General features: G+C 37.5%; 1 protein-coding gene and 1 long non-coding RNA gene across 2 annotated transcripts; both read right to left on the reverse strand.

Moving 5' to 3' along the window:
• Positions 1 to 455: 455 nt before the first annotated feature.
• On the reverse strand, positions 456 to 2760 carry LOC145798056 (protein FAR1-RELATED SEQUENCE 5-like). Its single transcript, XM_082885512.1, has 4 exons — positions 2501 to 2760; positions 1183 to 2400; positions 784 to 1082; positions 456 to 478 (listed from the first exon to the last, which is right to left on the reverse strand). The coding sequence occupies exons 1-4, from the start codon at positions 2758 to 2760 to the stop codon at positions 456 to 458; spliced, it is 1800 nt and encodes a 599-aa protein (XP_082741638.1).
• Positions 2761 to 2817: 57 nt separating this feature from the next.
• Positions 2818 to 20956, reverse strand: LOC145796676 (uncharacterized). The gene is made up of 4 exons (XR_014337167.1): positions 20694 to 20956; positions 16387 to 16486; positions 15678 to 15756; positions 2818 to 3299 (listed from the first exon to the last, which is right to left on the reverse strand). It is a non-coding gene; the product is annotated as an uncharacterized LOC145796676 (long non-coding RNA).
• Positions 20957 to 21495: the final 539 nt, after the last annotated feature.

The following is a 21495-nucleotide window of genomic DNA, read 5'->3' on the forward strand; positions in this document are numbered from 1 at the left end:
ATTTGCTTCGAAAATGAGCAAAAACACTAAACAAAATGGCTTTATAGCCTTTGCTAGTGCAACTGTGGTCTAAAATTTATATTAAAACCTTACACATATATACATCTTAAAGAATTCATCCATCAACGATATTAAAACCACACACATATATACATCTTGAAGTGTCTTTTGATGAACCTGGACGGAAGATCAACAATATTGAAAAGCAAGTTACTATTGCAAGGCAGTGTAGGATTTCTTACAACCTCGTTTGGTGAATGATAATTCCTTACAAAATTCTTTCTTCAAGGAAAAAAGGAAGTGTGCATACAAAATATGAACTTCCATACAGCAAAACAAATATCCATCAACCATTATTTAAGAGTATTTATACAAAATACTAACAGATTTAAGTCCTCAAAAAAAAATTAAAAAAAAATCTTAGTTTAGCTTCCAATATCACCCGCTCGATCATATCAACTATTACCCACAGCAACACCTGCAGAAACAAATTATATTGTCGTTAAGGTTTGTTCACTTGAAATCTATGATTCAAATCATAACAAATTGAATTTTGATATATTGGTCATTACACACTCTTTTGTCATTTTCTGTTCGTAAATTATTTATTTCCATAATCAAGTTGTAAACATCATAATCAGTTATGACATCTAAATGTTCTAGCTAAAATCTATCTTGGCATATCAACAAATTAGAATTAAGCAGCCACACATAAAATTTGCAAAGCAAATGTAAACAAAATGAACATAATTTGAACTGAAAAGATGCCATAAAAGTAATTACCTAGAGACGTATCCGCATCAGTGAACACTGAATTTTGGACAACTTGTGCATCGCAACTACGCAAGTCATTAACATCCTTGCTCAACTGCACTGCAGACGTATCCATATTAGTGACAAAAAGTCGTCTCTTCACAGGCTGGATCTTACATGGCCTCATATTATTCCTGGGACGCTTCGGTGTAAAAGGGGTGGGAGTACCAATTGGATCATAATCATCGTATTCCTCAAACAAATTTCTACCCACTTGTCCCGTTTTATGATTGTTTTGGGGGCAAGTTCTCCTCGTGTGGCTGACGACCCTACATTGTCAAGTAAATCACCAATCATTAAAGAGAACAAAAATGCCAAGACTACCTCACAACAAAAAAATTAAGACACAAAGCACAATATAATGTATACCTGCAACATTGGCATCGCCTTGGCTTTCGAGGTTTAGCCATGTAGGATCCCGCAGTATTCCCCTTCGTGTTCACTACTTTCGGATCCCCAACCCCAAATGGCGGTAGTGAACTTTTTCCTTCATCAACATTAGTTCCCTTGGCCATGCAAAGCTGCTTCATCCGACATGTCATAGTGAAAAATGCATTCCTAGCCTCTTCAAATCCTTCAGATGTTTGTGAGGCATAGTAACACATTTTAGTAAAAAAGGAGCAAAGAACCCCAAAGCGTGTCTCCTGTGTGAGAGTGCTAGAGAATTGGGCTTGGCAATGTTGTTCACCAACCTTTCTTGCTTGCTTTGTCCAACGATGCATCACACAACCTGGGGGAATTTCAGTCATGTGTTCACATTTCATCACAGAAATCATATGGCTGCAAGGAAGTCCAAAGAACTCAAACTTTTTGCAACTACATTTCATTATGCTAGTTGCGGGATGGTATGACACTTCCCATGTGGAACCAAATTCAGTGTACTTTGAAAATTTGTATATGCGATGATCGAACTCCTCTTTCCTTCCATCAAAAATCAACAATGCTTCCTCAATTATTTCATTACGGAACATTAAGAACAAACGTCTGGTAAAGATGGTTGCTGCATGTTTCTCTAGAGGCTGAAGTGCTGTGGTAAGACAAGGATCACTGTTGTCATTTTTTGCCTCGGCATCCGCTTCTTTGTTTCGTAACCGATAAAGGGCCATGTCAAAACATCTAACAAATTCGAATAGTTTCAGTTTTCGTTTGAGGCACTCATTGAAAAAAGCATGCATACCCTCACAACGCTGACTGCTCTTCATTCCAGCAAAAAAATGACCACGCAAATATGACTGAGCCCACATGCCTTTGTTGTTGTAGGTGTCTAATACCCACTTGTTATTTTGAAGGCCGTATTTTCTAACCATCTTACTCCAAGCTTCCTCAAATACAACCTCATTCGCATCAAGATCCATGAGATGCTTGAAATGTCCCTCGAATCCATCAACTCGAACATTTCGCTTGGCATTTCTGTGCATATGCCAATTACATAGACGATGCTTGGCACTCGGGAAGACTTTTTGTATTGCCTCACGCATGGCCATATCCCCATCTGTCAACACTGACACCGGTCTTTTGTTATCCATGGCCTCTAACAACTTCTGCAAAACCCATGTGTATGTTGCAATTGTCTCATCAACAAGCAAGCTGCATGCAAATATGGTGGTTTCAAAATGGTTATTGACCCCGGCGAAAATAACAAAAGGTTTGTTATATGCATTCGTTTTAAGTTGTATCGAAGACCAACACGTCACCAAATGCAGCATAGTCTAGGCGAGACCTTGAATCTGCCCAAAACAATTTGTCAAGCCGATTCTCTTGATCCTTGTCATACTTGTAAAAGAAGTAAGGGTCAGCATCAGCTTTTGCACATAAGTAAGCCAAAGCACACTCCGCATCACCATCCTTCATTTCTACTTTGCGCTCGGCTTGAATATAATTGTGCAAATCCTTGTGAATAAAGCCCACGTTCGCGAAAGACCCAGATTGTTGCACCAACAAATCCATTATCTGGCTTGTCTTGACACCAACATCGTGCAAAGTCTTTACTTGATCTTTGTCGGGGATCTTTACAAACCTATGCGACCGAAGAAATGGCACACATGGTGATGTTGCCAATGGATGGTTATGTTCCATGTTAAAGTGAGTGACAATGTATTTGCCTACATCCAGATTGTACTTTATGCGGAAATGAGCATCACAACCAACTCTAGTCAATGCCCTGGCAGCTCTTTTTCGATCAATACGGGCCAAGTGTTGCTTTGCTCTTTGGCCTTGCCTTGAGCATACCCATTTTCTACTAAGAACCTTTGTTGCCTGCATTGTTCGCGTGTCTTTCCTAATGCTAAATCCCACAACTTTAGCATATTGATTATAGAAATCATTGGCATCCTCTTCTGAATTGAATTGCATTTCAAGAACATCATTCTTGGTTAAACTTTGAATAGGGTCATTTGCATGGGAACCTAATTCTTCTTTATTCCCACAAACTTCGTCATGTTCAAGCTTGCGCTCAAATTTGGTACATCCAAAAGGATCCATGATAACTACATCAAAAACAATATGAAAAGAATAACATTATCTTATAAAATGAATGAAAATTCCTAAAATCACATAAGAGAATTTTGTAAAAGAGCAAATAACAGACAAAAACAATAGTAGAATAATGTACATAGATTTAATGACATAGTTATTGAAAACATTCAATAACTTGCCATTAATGACATAGTTATTGAAAATCAAAATAAATAGAGAATGATTCTGTAATCTATTCTTCAATATCACGGAACGTCTTTTTTTCTTAAGACTTCAATAAAAGATTATTTTGGAAAACAAGGAATAATTCATTATGAATTAAGACCCATTTTCTACTAAGAACCTTTGTTGCCTGCATTGTTCGCGTGTCTTTCCTAATGCTAAATCCCACAACTTTGACTTATGCTCCTTGTATAAGTTAAGATCTATTCTTCAATATCACGGAACGTCTTTTTGTCTTAAGACTTCAATAAAAGATTGTTTTGGAAAACAAGGAATAATTCTGTTAGGTCCCTATGTTGTCAAATCCGAAGACAAAACCTTGTGTTGATTCAAAAGTATTTTTTTGTGTTTTTGTACTGTCCGCTCGAGCGGAGACTTTTGAGCTCGAGCGTAGATTAGCAGGTCTCAGTATTTTGACAGGGCAAGCACAGATACTGGTGGGTGCGATTTTACGCTCGAGCGGATCATCATACGCTCGAGCGCATCTCAGCTTATTCATACGCCGTTTTTGGTCAGTCCGCTCGAGCGGGCTGTTGTGAGCTCGAGCGGAGATCGTGGATCCAGATTTCTATTTAAAGCTGTTAAAGGTGTTTTTGTGGGTGACGTTTTCCTAGATCTGATCAAAACAAACTAGGGTTGTGTTTAAAGTCTTCTTTGGAGATTTTTGATCGTTTTCCTTGATGTTCTTAAGAGAGTTCTGAACTTATGCATTGAAATTCATACATCAAGGAGGTTGCTTCTTAAGTTTCAAGTGAGTTCTCTTCGGTGGATTTCGAAGATCAAAGCGTAGGATCCAAAAGGAGTTTGAGTCTACGCAGTCGTTAATTTGACAAGTGAAGTTGTGGTGTGGAATCAACTTCAGAATCAATTCCGTGACGAAGGTGTGGTGAAAAGAGTTACAGAAGATTCAGAGACAAATTGACTAGGGTTAGGTAATTTGTATGATTTCTTTGTAATCTTTTCGTTCTTCAGTAGTGGATTGATAGTGGCGGTTCGCCCGTGGTTTTTGATTACAATTGAAGGTTCTTCAATTGTGGTTTTTTCCACGTAAAAAATCGTTTGTGTTGATTTATTGTTTATTCTCAAAAACAATCAAACTAAAATCACTCTCGTAAGTGTTTGATGATTTTAGGTTGAGTGTTTTGATTTTATTGGGTTTGGAATTAGTTAATCTTGATCTAATCACAAATCACGTAGGATTTTCAATTGGTATCAGAGCAGGTCACTCTTTGTTTTTTTTTTAAAAAACTATAGGAGTGTGATTTTGTGTGATTAGTATCATGGATTCGATTCGTGAAGGTAACTCCACTCATAGACCACCTTTACTTGACGGTACAAACTATTCTTATTGGAAAGCTCGTATGAGAGAATTTTTAAAATCCATCGATGAGAAAGTTTGGCACTCCGTAATCTTTGGGTGGAGTGAACCTACAATCACCGTTGATGGGATTGATATTCCTAAACCCCTTGATAAATGGGACACAATCGATTACCAGAATTCGAGTTGGAACAGCAAAGCTCTAAACTCCCTCTTCTGCTCTGTCACACCTGAAGAATTCCGTCGAATTTGCACGTGTGAAATAGCAAAAGAGGCGTGGGATATTCTTGAAACGATTCACGAAGGTACCACCTCTGTTAAAAGGGCAAAACTTCAACGTCTCACGTCTGCCTTTGAAACCCTTTTTATGCGCGACGATGAGACGTTCGATGAATTTTATGCAAAACTCAGTGATATCGTGAATTCCTGTTTCACTCTCGGTGAAAAAATCCCGGAAGCAAAAGTTGTTGGAAAAATTTTGAGGTCCCTTCCCGAGAGGTTCCAACCAAAGGTGACAGCCATTGAGGAGGCTCAGAATGTTGATACCCTCAAGCTCGATCAATTGGTTGGAAATTTGCAGACTTATGAAGCCCACCAAATTTCTAAGAAAAAGCAAAAAGAAAATATGGCTTTCACGAGTGCCCATGAGACTGCAAAACCTCCGGAGACTGAATTTGATTTAGAGTCTGAAATGACGGCTATGCTTACAAAACAGTTTAAAAAATTTTTGAAAAAGAAGCCGAATTTCAGAGCCCCTATTTCAAAAGATAAGAGTAGTGACAAACCCAAAACTGTTCCACCAAAATTTGCTCAAACTACTGAAAAAAAGATTGTAAGGGGACCAGGGGTCAAGTGTTATGAGTGTCAAGGGTTTGGTCACATTGCCCTTGAATGCCCTTCGAAAAAGAATCGAAAGAAAGTCTACACTGTAACTTGGGATGATGAAAGCGGGTCGGAGCAAGAACCCGAAGAACCTGAATCTGGAGAAGACGGGGATAGTGCTTTTATGGCTTTTTGGTCGACTTTCACTCAAACTCTTCCAAAGCCAGCGGAGTTAGCTCGTGGTCAGAACTTGCATCATGCTCCTACTTTTGATGGGAGTAACTACCTGTTTTGGAAAATCAGAATGAGGGCTTTTCTGAGAGCCTTTGATCCAGAAGGCTGGCAGGCCATTGAAGAAGATACAGAAAGTGTTGACAGGCCGAGCAATATGAGAGCCCTTAGCACTATTCGTAGAGCAATTTCTGCTGAAGAACAGCAACGGGTTGTTCGTTGCACAAAGGCCAAAGAGGCATGGGAAATTTTGAGCCAATTCCATGAAAGAGGAAACTCACATTCACCACCATCCAGTGACTTTTCAGTCTTAGTTGCAAGATTGGAGGAGGCAAAGGAGAATAAAGAGCAAAAAGAGGATGATGAAACATCTGAGGATAATGAGGAGATCAATGGCGATGAACTACAACAAGCCTACGAAAAGCTGTACGAGGAATCTTTGAATTTGTCCAAACTCAACGACAAACTCTCTCTCAAGCTCAAGACATGTGAGAGTGAGAATGTCAGGCTGAAAGGAGAACTTGTAGCAGCAAAGCAGGATATCGTCAAGATCTCGAGTGACAGGCAAGATTTATGTGGAAAATTATTATCCTGTGAAACTGAAAGGAATGAACTTCTGAAGGTGTATTCCACATATGAAGAAAAGCTTGAAAGTCTTGAGCTGTCACAAGCCAGATTGGAAGAGATAGTCTGTCAAAAGGATGAAGAGCTTCGGGTTGCTAGAGCCACTATTGCCATGTGGAACAAAGGTTCCAAATCTTTAGAAGACATCCTCGGGTCTCAACAAATGGGTTGCGACAAAAGCGGGTTAGGCTATGGTGCAACAGCTCACAAGGGTCAGGCCTCTACTTCACATGACAAGAAGACGCAAGCAAAGGGAAAATTGAAGGTAGACCAGGCTGATCTCTCTCTCCGTCTGCCTAAAGCTGGTAAAATCAACAAAAAGGAGGTAAAACCGGTTTTTATTTGTCATCACTGTGGTAAGTATGGCCACATTCGTCCTTACTGTTTTGAACTGTTTGGTAAGGTGTCTAAAAAGGGTAGAAATTCTAATACTTTTTGGGTTAGGAGACAACCTTACATGTCTAGGCTGAACACCAAGACTAAAAAGATTTGGATTAGAAAAGCGGATTTGACTTGTTTTGTTGCTCACACTGCTCTAAAAGCACGTGATTCACACATGTGGTATCTTGATAGTGGGTGTTCTCGACATATGTCCGGTAACAAATCCTACTTCACCTCCCTTGAAAAATATGAAGGAGGAATTGTTACCTTTGGAGATGGCGGCACTTCGAGAGTCATTGGTAAGGGCTCTATAAGTGTTGCTGGTCTTCCCAAGCTAGATAATGTTCTACTAGTTGATGGTCTTAAAGCAAATCTTTTAAGCATTAGTCAAATGTGTGATTCCCATCATGAAGTATTGTTTTCTAAAAATAAATGTCAAATTTTGGATAAAACGGGAAATACTGTCTTACATGGGGTTCGCACATCTGATAACTGCTATGGGATTGTTACTACTAATGATCTCACTTGTCACTCTGCCATCATTAGTAACATTGACCTGTGGCATCAAAGATTAGGTCACATGAATTTCAATGACTTAACTAAGATAGCCAACAAAGAGCTTGTGAGGGGAATACCTAAACTAGGTAAGAATTTGAGCCATGTGTGTGGACCATGTCAGCTTGGCAAACAAACCCGTGCTCCTCATAAAAAGGTGAACAACTTTACAACCAAACGTCCTCTTGAATTGATTCACATGGATTTAATGGGTCCTACTCGCACTGAAAGCATCGGAGGTAAAAGATACATTTTTTTAACTGTTGATGATTTTACTCGATTTTCGTGGGTAAATTTTTTAAGGGAAAAATCTGATACGTTTGATGCTTTCCAGTCCTTAGTCCCTAAAATCCAAAATGAACAGGGTGTTTCCATTGGACGTATCATAAGAATCCGAACTGATCATGGTCGTGAATTTGAAAATAGTTCGTTTTCGGATTTTTGTGATATGCATGGAATCAAGCATGAATTTTCTGCCCCTATTACTCCACAACAAAATGGAGTTGTTGAGAGGAAGAACAGGGTTGTTCAAGAAATGGCTAGGGTCATGCTCCTTAGTAAGAAACTTCCTCCTAAGTTTTGGGCTGAAGCCTTAAATACTGCTGTGTATGTCATAAATCGCGTGTATTTAAGGCCCGGCACTTTACAAACTCCATATGAATTGTGGAAGGGTGTGAAACCTAATGTAAAATACTTCAAAACTTTTGGGAGTAAGTGTTACATCTTCAAAGATAGAGAGCCTTTGGGCAAATTTGACTCCCGAAGTGATGAAGGTATTTTTCTAGGGTATTCAACCACTAGTAGGGCTTTTAGAGTCTATAACCTACGAACTTCATCTTTAATGGAATCTATCAATGTGGTTATAGATGACACAGGTGCACCTCCTCCAGCAACAAATGAGGATGATAATGATGAGTCTCCAATCTTGGATATCGAATCTCAAAAACAAGGAGAAGGTGCAGACCCATCACAAGAAATGGTTACCGAACCATCTTCACAGGTAAGGTCAAGTCCAAAGAGTGCTCCAAGGGACATCACTCCTGTTGCCCCTGTCACCGCAAGTCCTGAGCTTAAACCGTCAGCTAGGGTGAAACTAAATCATCCAGCTCAACAGGTGATTGGAAGTGTCTCGGATCGTATGAAAACCCGAAGACAGATTCGGGATGAGGTATCACATATGTGTTATGTTTCATTAATTGAACCTAAAAATTTTAAAGAGGCCTTGCTAGATGATAGTTGGGTCAATGCTATGCATGAAGAATTAGGTCAATTTGAACGTAACAAAGTTTGGACTCTAGTTCCCAGACCTAGAGACATGAATGTGATAGGTACCAAGTGGATCTTTAAAAATAAATCTGATGAGAATGGTACAGTTGTTAGAAACAAAGCTAGGTTGGTTGCTCAAGGCTACACACAAGTAGAGGGTGTTGACTATGATGAGACGTTTGCCCCAGTTGCACGTCTCGAATCTATTCGTATTTTACTTGGTGTTGCTTGTTTTCTTGGCTTTAAATTGTTTCAAATGGATGTGAAAAGTGCCTTTTTGAATGGGTACTTGAGAGAAGAGGCATATGTTGAGCAACCAAAAGGGTTTGAGGACCCTAAATGTCCTAATCATGTCTACAAGTTAGACAAGGCTTTGTACGGATTGAAACAAGCCCCTCGAGCTTGGTATGATAGACTTACTACATTTCTTCTTGACAATGATTTTCAAAGGGGTAGTGTGGATAAGACCTTATTTGTGAAACATACTAAGTCTCATATTCTTGTTGCTCAGATTTATGTTGATGATATTGTGTTTGGATCCACTGCTGAACATCTTGTGAAATATTTTTCGGATTGCATGACACATGAGTTTGAGATGAGCATGATGGGAGAGTTGTCTTATTTTTTGGGTCTTCAAATTAAACAGTCTCCTACAGGTATATTTGTATCTCAGTCTAAGTATGCGAAAAATCTTGTGTCTAAGTTTGGTCTTGAGTCTGCCAAACATGCACGCACTCCCATGAGCACCAGTCTTCACCTCTCCAAAGATTCCTCTGGTATTGATGTAGATCCTACCCTTTATAGGAGTATGATAGGGAGTCTTTTGTATCTCACAGCCAGTCGTCCTGATATTTCTTTCAGTGTCGGTGTTTGTGCTCGTTACCAAGCCAGTCCTAAAGAGTCTCACCTTCTTGCGGTAAAACGCATCATCAAGTATGTAAATGGGACCTTGGGGTATGGGGTTTGGTTTTCCACTGATACTACAGCTGAAATTACTGGTTTTTCTGATGCCGACTGGGCAGGGTGTGCTAATGATAGGAAAAGTACCTCCGGGGGGTGTTTTTACCTTGGGAATAATTTGGTTTCTTGGCATAGTAAAAAACAGAATGCCATCTCTCTTTCCACTACTGAGGCTGAGTACATTGCTGCAGGGAGTTGTTGTGCACAAATGTTGTGGATGAAGCAAATGCTTCATGATTATGGAATAGAACTGAATACCCTCACTCTTTTTTGTGATAACACAAGTGCCATAAACATTTCAAAAAATCCAGTCCAACACTCTCGCACCAAACATATTGACATCCGTCATCATTTTATTCGAGAGTTAGTGGATGAAGGCATTGTAGTTTTGGAACATATCCCTACTGAGCATCAAAAAGCTGATATTTTTACAAAACCCCTTGATCTTCTTCGATTTGAGTTTCTTAGAAAGACCTTAGGTGTAATGCTCAGTAACTAGATTGGTTCCTGTGGTCGTGAGGTGAGTGTGAGTGGCTGACTTACTATCCCTAGATGTGTTAATCTCATTGTGATTGAGTCCTGGTATCTTTTGCATCAAAATATTAAATGAACACTGCTCATGTTTCTCACAAGATTTGTTTCACATCTTAGTTCATAGCTCATGCTGAATGCCCATACTCATTTACTTCGTGATCTCATTCTGTACACATTCTTGAGCTAAACTGTTGCAGGGGTTTCCGCATAAGTGATCAAAGTTCTCTATGGACCACTGACAGTGTTTCTTGTACTTTTATGGAGAAATTGACCCATACTAGTACATCATGGGTGATGTTAAGTCTCTTAACCATCAACCGCCTTAGTTCACTTCCATGGTTTCTCCCTCAGTACATGATCTCCGGGCATTAGGAAAAGGCTACCTCAGAGGCACCAACCAGGCCTTCATTTTGACTTCATTCTTCTCTGGTTGGAATCCATACTCTTGAGTGTGCATGCCACCAGTGAGTGCCCACAAGAAAAAAAAAAAAAAAATTCTGAGGGGGAGCTTCCGCTTTTACTTAACAAATACCCCGTGATTCCTAGTGGTTTGACTTTTCTCTGTGATAGTCAGTTACTCGTGTCGGAGGTCCAGCCATCCGATCACTACTAGGATTAACTCTAGCTTTGTGGCTCTCAAGGATTGCACACACACACTTTTTACATGAGCTCTCATATGTGTTTTTGAGTAATGCATTCTCATGATGCGTGTGGCTTTGATTTCATACTATCTGTGTTGTTCATAAGCTGGTGTTTCATCTCTTTTCTCAAAATTTGCAGGACTTATAATTTGATGGATTTTCTTGTCTTTGTGATTTAGTCCACTCTTGCTCTTCTTACTTGTTACAGGACTTTCTAGGTGTGTTTTGTTTTTTATCCAAAAAAAAAAAAAAAATGTTTTTTTCCGCTCGAGCGGAATGTTTTACGCTCGAGCGTGTTTTTCACTCTTGCAGCAGTTTGTTCGTGATTTGGCAGTTCTGAGAGATGGTTTTTTGAGCTCGAGCGGCCCTTTGCACGCTCACGCGGGAGTCTGCTTGCATTGTTTTACGCTCGAGCGGTACTATGTACGCTCGAGCGGACCTGTTTCATACTTAACTCCCTCTCTCGACTCTTCGAGGTATTTTTTTTCTTCCTATTTCATTCTCTCGATCTAGGGTTTGTCTTGTGGCTGCATTGTGGTCGATTTTTCCTCACATCCATCCTCCTACCCACTGATTTGCTCTTTGGTAAGTTTTACCCTCTTTTATTTTCACTTTTTTTGTTCTATTTGGTTCTAATGGTTGTTGGGTTTGTCGTTTTGTGGGGTTTTGTGTGTCATGTTTGTGATTCTCTCTCTCACACACTTTTTCTTTGTCCGATTGTCTGTTTTTCATGTGTATTTTTCTGTGTTGTGTCTGTGGTATTCGGAGTTATCTGTGTTCCTACTATAATGGGCTGTTGAGGTCTCTTTGCGTGGGTATCAATTTGGGCTTGGTTACATTGCTTTGATTTTCTCATGATTCCTACTTATACTGTGCAATTTCTCTCATATTTGGTGTATTAGTTATGAGTTCTTCAATACCATGCTTTCATGCCCTGTTTTTTGTTATGCCCTGTTTTTAATTTGATTATTGCACTAATGTTTTGTTTTGGTTTTGTTTTGGTGTGGGTTGGGTTTTGGGTTTGTTGGTTTGTTGGGTGTCATAGTGTCTTCTTCGGTATGTCTGCTCCTGCTCCAAAACGCTGAAAGGCCACCGTTTCTCGCCCTACCTATAACCCTGAGAGGTTTCAGTCAGCCTCCCAATCCAAGTCTTTCCACAAATCTTTTGTGACTCGCACAGTTCATTTAGAACGGAATGTTCAACCTGATACTTTTGAGTCCATCCAAATTCGTCCATTGTTCGACCCTCTAGGTGGTGACCGTGTAATATGGAGGGTATTCGGGATTATGAGCCATCTTTCACTACTTGGGTTCGGTCAAAATCCATTTCTGTCACCCCTGCTTTGATTCGCCAACTTCTACAGATTGAGCAAGTTTTTCCCCAATACTATCCGTTTCCTGTACCTGATCGTCCTACTTGTGACTTTGATGATGTGTCTTTGGAACTTTGTGGTGTTGCCCGTCATTGGCCTAAAGGCGGTTTGATTAAACAGTTTGAACTTCTTCCGGAGTTCAGACTGCTTAATTTGATTGTCTGCGCCAACATCATTGTCACCACACACTCATCCGAGGTCAAACAAGACCAAGGATTCATTTTGTCCTGTATTGCCAATCACCGGTCTATTGATCTCGCATCTCTTATTATAAGAAAGATGATCGGTGCTCATGGGCATCAAAAGCTTGGCCTTCCCTACGGTTGCTTGATCAACCGCATTTTGTCTGACCTTGGGACCCCTATCCTAGATGATGATGAGTTTGCCTCTCCTTCTCGCCCTTTCACAAAGAAAACTGTCTCACAGAGTCGGGCTCATGTTAAGGGGGAGTCCTCTCAGGCTGATCCTTCTGCAGGTACCACTGCTGGCCTTGCTGAGGAGGCTGAATATGATGCTGCTGCCGCTGGGGGTGCGGAGGATCCTACTCCATCTGTTCCACCTAGCTCGTTTCCTGATCAGCTTCGGCATTTTGAGGCGGCTATGACCAGGCGGTTAGACTTTCTCGATGCGCGTTTTGATGCCTTTGATGGTCGTCTTGGTCAGCTAGAGCAGACTGCTGCGCACACTACTTCGCAGCTGGATCACATCATTTCCTTACTGACGCTTCAGCCGCCCCCTCCTCCATCTGGTGCTTGATTTCTTGCTTTCTTCATTCCCGGTCAAAAAGGGGGAGAGTTTGGTTCCTGCTCTGCTATTGATGGTACATGGATATTGATGGTATATTGTATTGATGGTACATGGATATTGATGGTATATTGTGTTTTGTTTTTTTCTTTTGGTTATGACACATGGATATTTTGATATTTTGTTCCTTTGTTTCTATTGAATGGATACATTTTGCTATATTCTTATATAGTTCCACAGTTTTGGTTTTTCTGGTATGTTGCTAGTCTTTTCACAGGTGAATGTTGGATGGTGAATTGGATTGATGGATCGATATATGGCAAGATTAGAAAGCTTGTTTGTTTATAGAGTTGTTTTGAGTGTTTGAGTATTTGTTTTTTAATTTTGTCTAGTGCGTGTGATTAAGGACATTTGTTTAGAAAAGTTTTGTCCGGGAATTGACAAAGGGGGAGATTGTTAGGTCCCTATGTTGTCAAATCCGAAGACAAAACCTTGTGTTGATTCAAAAGTATTTTTTTGTGTTTTTGTACTGTCCGCTCGAGCGGAGACTTTTGAGCTCGAGCGTAGATTAGCAGGTCTCAGTATTTTGACAGGGCAAGCACAGATACTGGTGGGTGCGATTTTACGCTCGAGCGGATCATCATACACTCGAGCGCATCTCAGCTTATTCATACGCCGTTTTTGGTCAGTCCACTCGAGCGGGCTGTTGTGAGCTCGAGCGGAGATCGCGGATCCAGATTTCTATTTAAAGCTGTTAAAGGTGTTTTTGTGGGTGACGTTTTCCTAGATCTGATCAAAACAAACTAGGGTTGTGTTTAAAGTCTTCTTTGGAGATTTTTGATCGTTTTCCTTGATGTTCTTAAGAGAGTTCTGAACTTATGCATTGAAATTCATACATCAAGGAGGTTGCTTCTTAAGTTTCAAGTGAGTTCTCTTCGGTGGATTCCGAAGATCAAAGCGTAGGATCCAAAAGGAGTTTGAGTCTACGCAGTCGTTAATTTGACAAGTGAAGTTGTGGTGTGGAATCAACTTCAGAATCAATTCCGTGACGAAGGTGTGGTGAAAAGAGTTACAGAAGATTCAGAGACAAATTGACTAGGGTTGGGTAATTTGTATGATTTCTTTGTAATCTTTTCGTTCTTCAGTAGTGGATTGATAGTGGCGGTTCGCCCGTGGTTTTTGATTACAATTGAAGGTTCTTCAATTGTGGTTTTTTCCACGTAAAAAATCGTTTGTGTTGATTTATTGTTTATTCTCAAAAACAATCAAACTAAAATCACTCTCGTAAGTGTTTGATGATTTTAGGTTGAGTGTTTTGATTTTATTGGGTTTGGAATTAGTTAATCTTGATCTAATCACAAATCACGTAGGATTTTCAAATTCATTGTGAATTAAGACCTAAGAAACTTCGGAATTCTGGACTAAATCAATGGAAAAACTGGTTAAAAGGTCATTATCAATACCATTTATCTCAAATTAGATGGTCTAGATTAATAGCAGGAAAATGGAAAAATAGAATCAATCAATGTCGTACAATTCAAAATCAATATTTAAACAAAGAGAATTCATAAGAAAAAGACCTATTAATTCATTACAAAAAACAAAACGACTACGAAGTATATTCATTACCAAATCAAAATGAGAATTTTCAAAAATACTATAGATATAATCTTTCATCTTATAGATCTATTAATTATGAAAATAAGAGGGACCCATATATTTATGGATCACCATTCCAAGTAAATAAGAATCAAGAGAGTTCTTATAATTACAACACACATAAACATAGGGGCAAATTTTTTGATCACCATTCCAAGTAAATAACAAATTTTAAAATTCGCTAAAGTTATCAAAGCAAGTTATAACAATCAACTGTTCAGCTTGTGATGTATTTGCCCTAGAGTTCTTTCTTTTCAAACATGTACATTTCTCTGCTCCCTCAAAATTATGTTTATTTTTGTCGTGGGTGGGAAGCAAAAGTATCAATTCAGAATTTCCAGACATTTACATGTCATTCAACAAATTTGAGTTCAACCAAAAATGAATTCAATCTCTCTCTTGTGACATCATCTCCCTCTAAAAAAAAGACAGTACACCCGCAAGTATCCTACTATCAATTAAAATAAACAAACAAAATAAAAGCACACCTGCCAGTGCCCTACTATCAATTAAAATAAACAAATAAATAAAAAAGACAGCACAAATAAATAAAATAGCACACCCGCCAGTGCCCTGCTATCAATTAAAATAAACAAATAAATAAAAAAAGACAACACAAATAAATAAAATAGCACACCCGCCAGTGCCCTGCTATCAATTAAAATAAACAAATAAATAAAAAAACACGGCACAAATAAATAAAATAGCACACCCGCCAGTGCCCTGCTATCAATTAAAAGAAACAAATAAATAAAAAAAGACGGCACAAATAAATAAAGTAGCACACCCGCCAGTGCCCTGCTATTAATTAAAAGAAACAAATAAATAAAAAAAGACAGCATAAATAAATAAAGTAGCACACCCGCCAGTGCCATGCTATCAATTAAAATAAACAAATAAATAAAAAAGACAGCACAAATAAATAAAATAGCACACCCGCCAGTGCCCTGCTATCAATTAAAATAAACAAATAAATAAAAAAAGACAGCATAAATAAATAAAATAGCACACCCGCTAGTGCCCTGCTATTAATTAAAAGCAAATAAATTAAAAAACACACCTGCTAATGCAACCGCTAGAGACGAAGGGATGGAGGAGGTATAGCTTTACTTCTACGTTAAGATGGAGAAATTGAGGACCTATAACAAACAAAAATAGAACATTGAAATAGAGTTAGTAAAAAAGACAAACTGCATAAACAATAACAAAGATGAAAGTCTACTACCTTTGTTCAAAGTCTCAATAACCATTACATAAATAAACACTTAAACAAATGTACCACAACCAACCGTTTGACCACTTCAACAAAAAATTAAATAAAAATATACACAAAAAAAAATTAAATAAACAAATGTTCTTATAATTAATGTGCACTTAATTCCTCAACCACCACCTATGTGCAATGCATACATGAACACTGCAGCTAGGTTGTTTATGTGTGCATGAGCAGGGCTCAACTATTGTAAGTTACATGTTAAATTGAGAGTAACCTGCTCATGCTCATTTGTAATAACCTAAGAAAAGAGACAAATTCAAAAGAACCTAACAAAATCATATAAAATAGGTGAGCAAAGGAGCACCTGGAAACAACACCTTACAAAAAAATAAAAATAAATAAAAAGGTAGAAACAACTGTATGCAGTTCTAAGAAATAAAAAATCAGCTGAAACTGTGAAGCTTCTAGCTGCACATTCCCTACCAATTAATCTGACACACAACAACACTAGCAGCACAAAAGTAAACATTACTTCAACTCTAAAGCCACAAACCTTAACTAGATGCATTCACATTTCTCTGATTTGTGCATTTGAGGAATGTTAAAAGCCAACCCGGCTGCACAGCATCACCGGAGGAAACAAACAGAGCTATCTGCATCACAGAGCAAAAACCAAAACCAATTAAAGCCTGAGCTAATGTCATAATGTGTAATGCAAAGTTGATTGCTCCAGCCCATTATACCAATCTGATGCACACACTTTCGAGACTAATAGCAAAAGAATTGCATGTTAAACTGCACAAGATTGTCGAACAGTGGTGGAGATGTTTTCATCACTCTCACTTTGCTTTAAACACCTCAAGCTCACATTATTGACTTCAAGGGAAATTAACAAATACTCATTTTTAAACTATGCAAAGCACATTAATATGCACATGAGTATGTTTAAAAAAGCAATATTGGACCAAGAGCCAACAATAAGTAAAAAGGTAATACAATACTGAGATGCTGTGCTGCCATGAACACACAATACACAGATTGGTTTGCTGCTGAAGCAGAATCAACAACTTGACATATGATAGCCTCAATACACGTAAGATTTCAAATCACTGACTGAAATCATTAGTGGAAAAAAAAAAATATCCCAAATGATTTACCAATAATAAACAATGAATTTGCTCAAGCTTAGTTATACTTTTGTGACTTAACCAAAACAAATACTACATTATAAATTTAATCAGAAAGTGGAAAAAAATAGAGGACAAAGTTGAAAAACAAGCAAGTTAAAAAAAAACCAATCACAAGACACCAATGAGGAGGTCCCTTATTAGAGGTAATAGGAATTATTTTTAATTGTTTGGATAAGAGGAGAAAATTTAAAAAGATTTCGATGAAAAATTGATGAAAGGATTGGAGTAGTTAATATCAAATCAAACTTTTTACTCAAATTTGGAACCAAATTAGATGAAAAAATTGGTGAAGGGCTGAAAATGATCTTAAGAAAACACTAATCTAAGAGCTAAATGGGTCTCAAGATAAGTAAAACAGAGTCCAAGTACAAACATTTGCATAACCAGATCACTTCAATATTACGCTACTATATATATAACATCACAAAAATAATTAAAACCTTTAATCAAAAAAAAAAATCTTTCAATAGATGAAATGAGAAGATTACCTTGGTTTACAAAACGTGAAATGAAAAAAAAAAGAGGCAACACAGGGGGGGAAAAGGGGGAAAATAAGAGGGCGGGCAGGTCAGGTGAACAGATAGAATTGGCGGATTATCCGTGACCCGACCCGAACCCGAGAAAATGAAAAAAAATGGACCCGCATCCGTCCACCACAAGTCATGCATCCACCCAAAGCTCGTCGGGTCGGGTCAGACCATCCGCTGCACACCCCTAATGGTTTCAACATTATAGAAAGCAAAGCACATTCACATAATTTTCTTCTTCTTTTGTGCTAGCTTATTATTTTCCAAAAAATTCAAAATATAATATAAATGTGGGAGTGGATTTTCCAAATGATTTGAGCCAACATCAATCAATATGTTATAGTTACATGAAGTTATATATCATAAAGTGAGTAATTATAAATGACAACAACTATGGCTTTGGTTATAATTCTTGCTTAACATAAATGCTATTAGGTTCCCATATGAGAAAGTGGGAGGGGACCATAGTTGGTCGTCTTGTAAAAATGAATTCAATTTGGAGTTGTGGCCTGCTGCTATGGTGTGGCCTGTTGCTATGTTGTGGCCTGCTGCTGAGGTTTTACTAATCATCTAAGACTGAAGATGGATGAAGCAACTGTAAAGAATGTTGGCAGTAATATGATCAGTAGCTATAATGTAATATATGATGTAGGTAGGTTTACAGATGGTCTTTTGATGTATATACAGTGGATACAGTTGGTCTTTTTGTTGCTTTGCTTCCTACCCTTGCGGGCTGTGCAAGGGAGGGGATATATTTCTAGGTGATTCATCATTGTAATTCTCCTACTTTTTGCGGGCTATGCAAACTTTTGTATTATGTGACTATTTTTGGGTGTCTAGGTTTGTGTTCAAAAATCCCATTTTTTTATTGGGAATATTGAACATTTTCTTAGGCCCTTTATAGTGCTGCTTTTATGTTTCTGGGACAGGGTTTTAAGTCTAACGGGTTTCGATGCTTGGCCTGCTAACCGTTGCTCTCTATGTATAGCTTGTGTTAGGTCTTGGGGTATTTCCCTTGTATTCTTGTATTTTCCTTTTTTTTTATGACTTATTCACCCAAAAAAAAAAAAAAACAAACAAACAAATTCCTAGACTAGGTGAGTCACATCGTCCCTCTTGCTCAAATGAAACGGGATGAAACAAATCATAAGTTTTTTTTTATTGATTCAAGGCAAAGAATAGCAAAATTCAAACAAGACAAAAAAAAACTTACCTTTCACTTTGTCTTTGCTTGGTGGCTGAATTTTTTTTTATAATTTTATAAATATTTATCATACACAACTTATCTCTAGTGAACATAGAGCTAAATTTCTTTTAGAATAATTTCTATCTTATTTTGTTGCGACAATATGACCAATCCAAAAGTGTCAAAGAGAAGCGATAAAAACCTCTATGATTCGGCTATTGAGTAGTCAGACGACTCTTCAATAACCCAATATGTCATTCACCAAATCTCATAACCCATACTCGTACGCTACGTGCAGTTAACTTGTTAATGCCATAATGGACTTCGACAAAAGACTTCCAATGCTCAACACAAAAGCACAAATACATCATCTATATGTGGATGAAATATTGCACAAATACATCATCTTGTAGGACAAATATCAGATAAATGAAAATCGAAAAAATAATTACATACTAATAGAGTAAAGATATGTATTCGGTGCAAATGAAAATTAAATTTTGAAATTTGCAATTACTTTATCTATTTCTTATTTATCTGATAGTCTCTCATTCTTGTAAGAGACATAAGGGATGTAGACCCTAAAATGAGGTTGCCTTTTCATGAAAAGCATTGGATTCCATTTTAAAGACCAAATCAGAGTCATCAATCCCCCTTTTCTATCTTTGCCTGTTCCTATCAAATGCCTGACAAAAGCTGTCCTATAGAATTCACCATCCTAGAAAAGACTTTTGTTTATCTGAAATTTTGTTAGAAATTAACCTAAACTGATATTACTATTGAAAAAGGTACCCTACATTACTTGCCATTCAATGGAAAGAAAATATGTATTGAACATTTTTTACATCTCAAAAAGAAGATAATCACACATGACAGTGCCAGATTAATGACATAGGTGAGCTCACAAATTGCCCAACATATTCATTACTTCAATTCTTGTATAGTTCTCTACAATTCCCTCAAAAACCAAAACAAATAGATAATTCTAACCAATCCCAAAAGAGAACATGCTAAAAATTTAAAGAAGGTCGAGATTATGAACACTACACCGAAGGTCCAACAAATTTATAGCCTGGATTATGGAGGCCTAACCATTTAGATGAACTATCTTAAATGGGTTTGGTTCTTAGTCAAATCAGGGTTGAGAAGGCAGAATTTAAACAATCAATCCAACAGAAAAGAGTCATAGACAACTCAAAATGCAAGGTGAGGGGGGAACAAAGAAAAGAAAGGAAAAGTAGCCCTAAACTAAAAGGTATATATCTCATGGACCTATTTTAGTAATCTCTGAACTGATTATAGCACAAACACTTCTTTTGTTTAACAAATTATTTGAATTAATAGTAATCTATGTTCCTAGTATGGTGCCTCAAATCATGATTCTTCAAAGTTGGGTTGCAGAACAAAAGTCCAATAAGCAAATAGGGTATGTTGAATGGGTTTATAAAGTAACATCAAAATATCCATTCATTTCTCAGTTTATACAATTCCCAGAAAATTGCTAAAGGTAATACATCCAAACCACTTTAATTTTGTTTCTCATAGGAAAATCAAGCAACCACAAGAGTAATTGTTAGAAAAATAAACAGATTTCAATAAGCAAATAAAAAATTAGTCTCATATCAGTTACATGGTTACAAAATTCAATTACCAACACATCAGATTTCACACAAGCCAAATTTCAAGTGTATATATATATATATGGAATCAACACAACTAACAACCATAAAAAACCTAAACCTATTCAAATCATATTTTTCTAATTTTATAAACCAACCCAGTGAGTTCACAAAGGTGAAAGGGGCAGTTTCGAAGAAGGGGATTTCGGTCTAGGGTTTTATAGAATGGAGATGGAGAAAGGGAGAGAAACAAGTAGCAGAGCGAGAAAGAGAGACATACATTGAGGCATGTAGCTAGCTAAAACGAGGAGGAAAAGAAAAGGGCAGAATAAACTCACTCTTCGGTGCTTGGCGAGAAGGAGCTCCGGCGAGATCCTATACAGATCTTTGTCAACAGCTTTGGGAGCTTTTCTCCGTGGTAGAGGATGCGGCGGCGCAGGTCCCGGCCGTGGCAAGGGCAGAGAGAGAGAGAGAGAGAGAGAGAGAGAGAGAGTAATTTTTGAAGACGTTTGGGATGAAGAAAGGGAGACGTTTGGGATGAAGAAAGGGTCTGAGGGTTTGTCACGAGAGGAGGGAATTTTGATTTTCAAAAAATTTGGAAATTTGGATGTTTGAAGAAAGGGTCTAAATTTTTGGGCGAAATTATTTGGGGGAATTATGTAATAATCATGATAAAAAAAATTAAAATAATTAGAGTCTTATAATAAAATAAATTATTAATTTATAATTTTATCAATTTATACTCAAACTTTTTTTATTTATTTTTAATATAAATTCTTATATATTTTATTAAGTAAAATTAATAAAAAAAATATTTTACTCATCAATTACAAAATGTATAATCACACCATAAATTGGCGTAAACATAATAGACAAAATTTTAGAAACTATAAGGTAGTGTTTGGTAACGTTTACGTTTTTAGTTTATGTTTACAAAAATTTTATAAATTTATTTTTGTTTATTTTTAGAAAAACATAAATTACAAACGCGTTTGGTTTGAACAAATGCTTATAAAATTTTAAAAATATAAATTAAAAAATATGTTTGTTTAGGCCTAAAATATTTATATTTATTTTTATTTTTATTATTTATAACAATGGGATCACACACATTATAATTGAAAAAAGTTAATTAAAAAA

The sequence above is a fragment of the Camellia sinensis genome, chromosome 8 (assembly GCF_055761805.1).
Source record: "Camellia sinensis isolate YWXY chromosome 8, ASM5576180v1, whole genome shotgun sequence".
Lineage (NCBI taxonomy): Eukaryota > Viridiplantae > Streptophyta > Magnoliopsida > Ericales > Theaceae > Camellia > Camellia sinensis.

Coding starts and splice junctions, on each gene's coding strand:
- LOC145798056 (XM_082885512.1), bottom strand. CDS start 2,760: ATGGATTTGTTGGTGCAACAATCTGGGTCTTTCGCGAACGTGGGCTTT. Junction 2,401..2,500: donor TATGCTGCATTTGGTGACGT/GTTGGTCTTCGA, acceptor ATTTGCATGCAG/CTTGCTTGTTGATGAGACAA. Junction 479..783: donor TGATGCGGATACGTCTCTAG/GTAATTACTTTT, acceptor TTGTTTCTGCAG/GTGTTGCTGTGGGTAATAGT.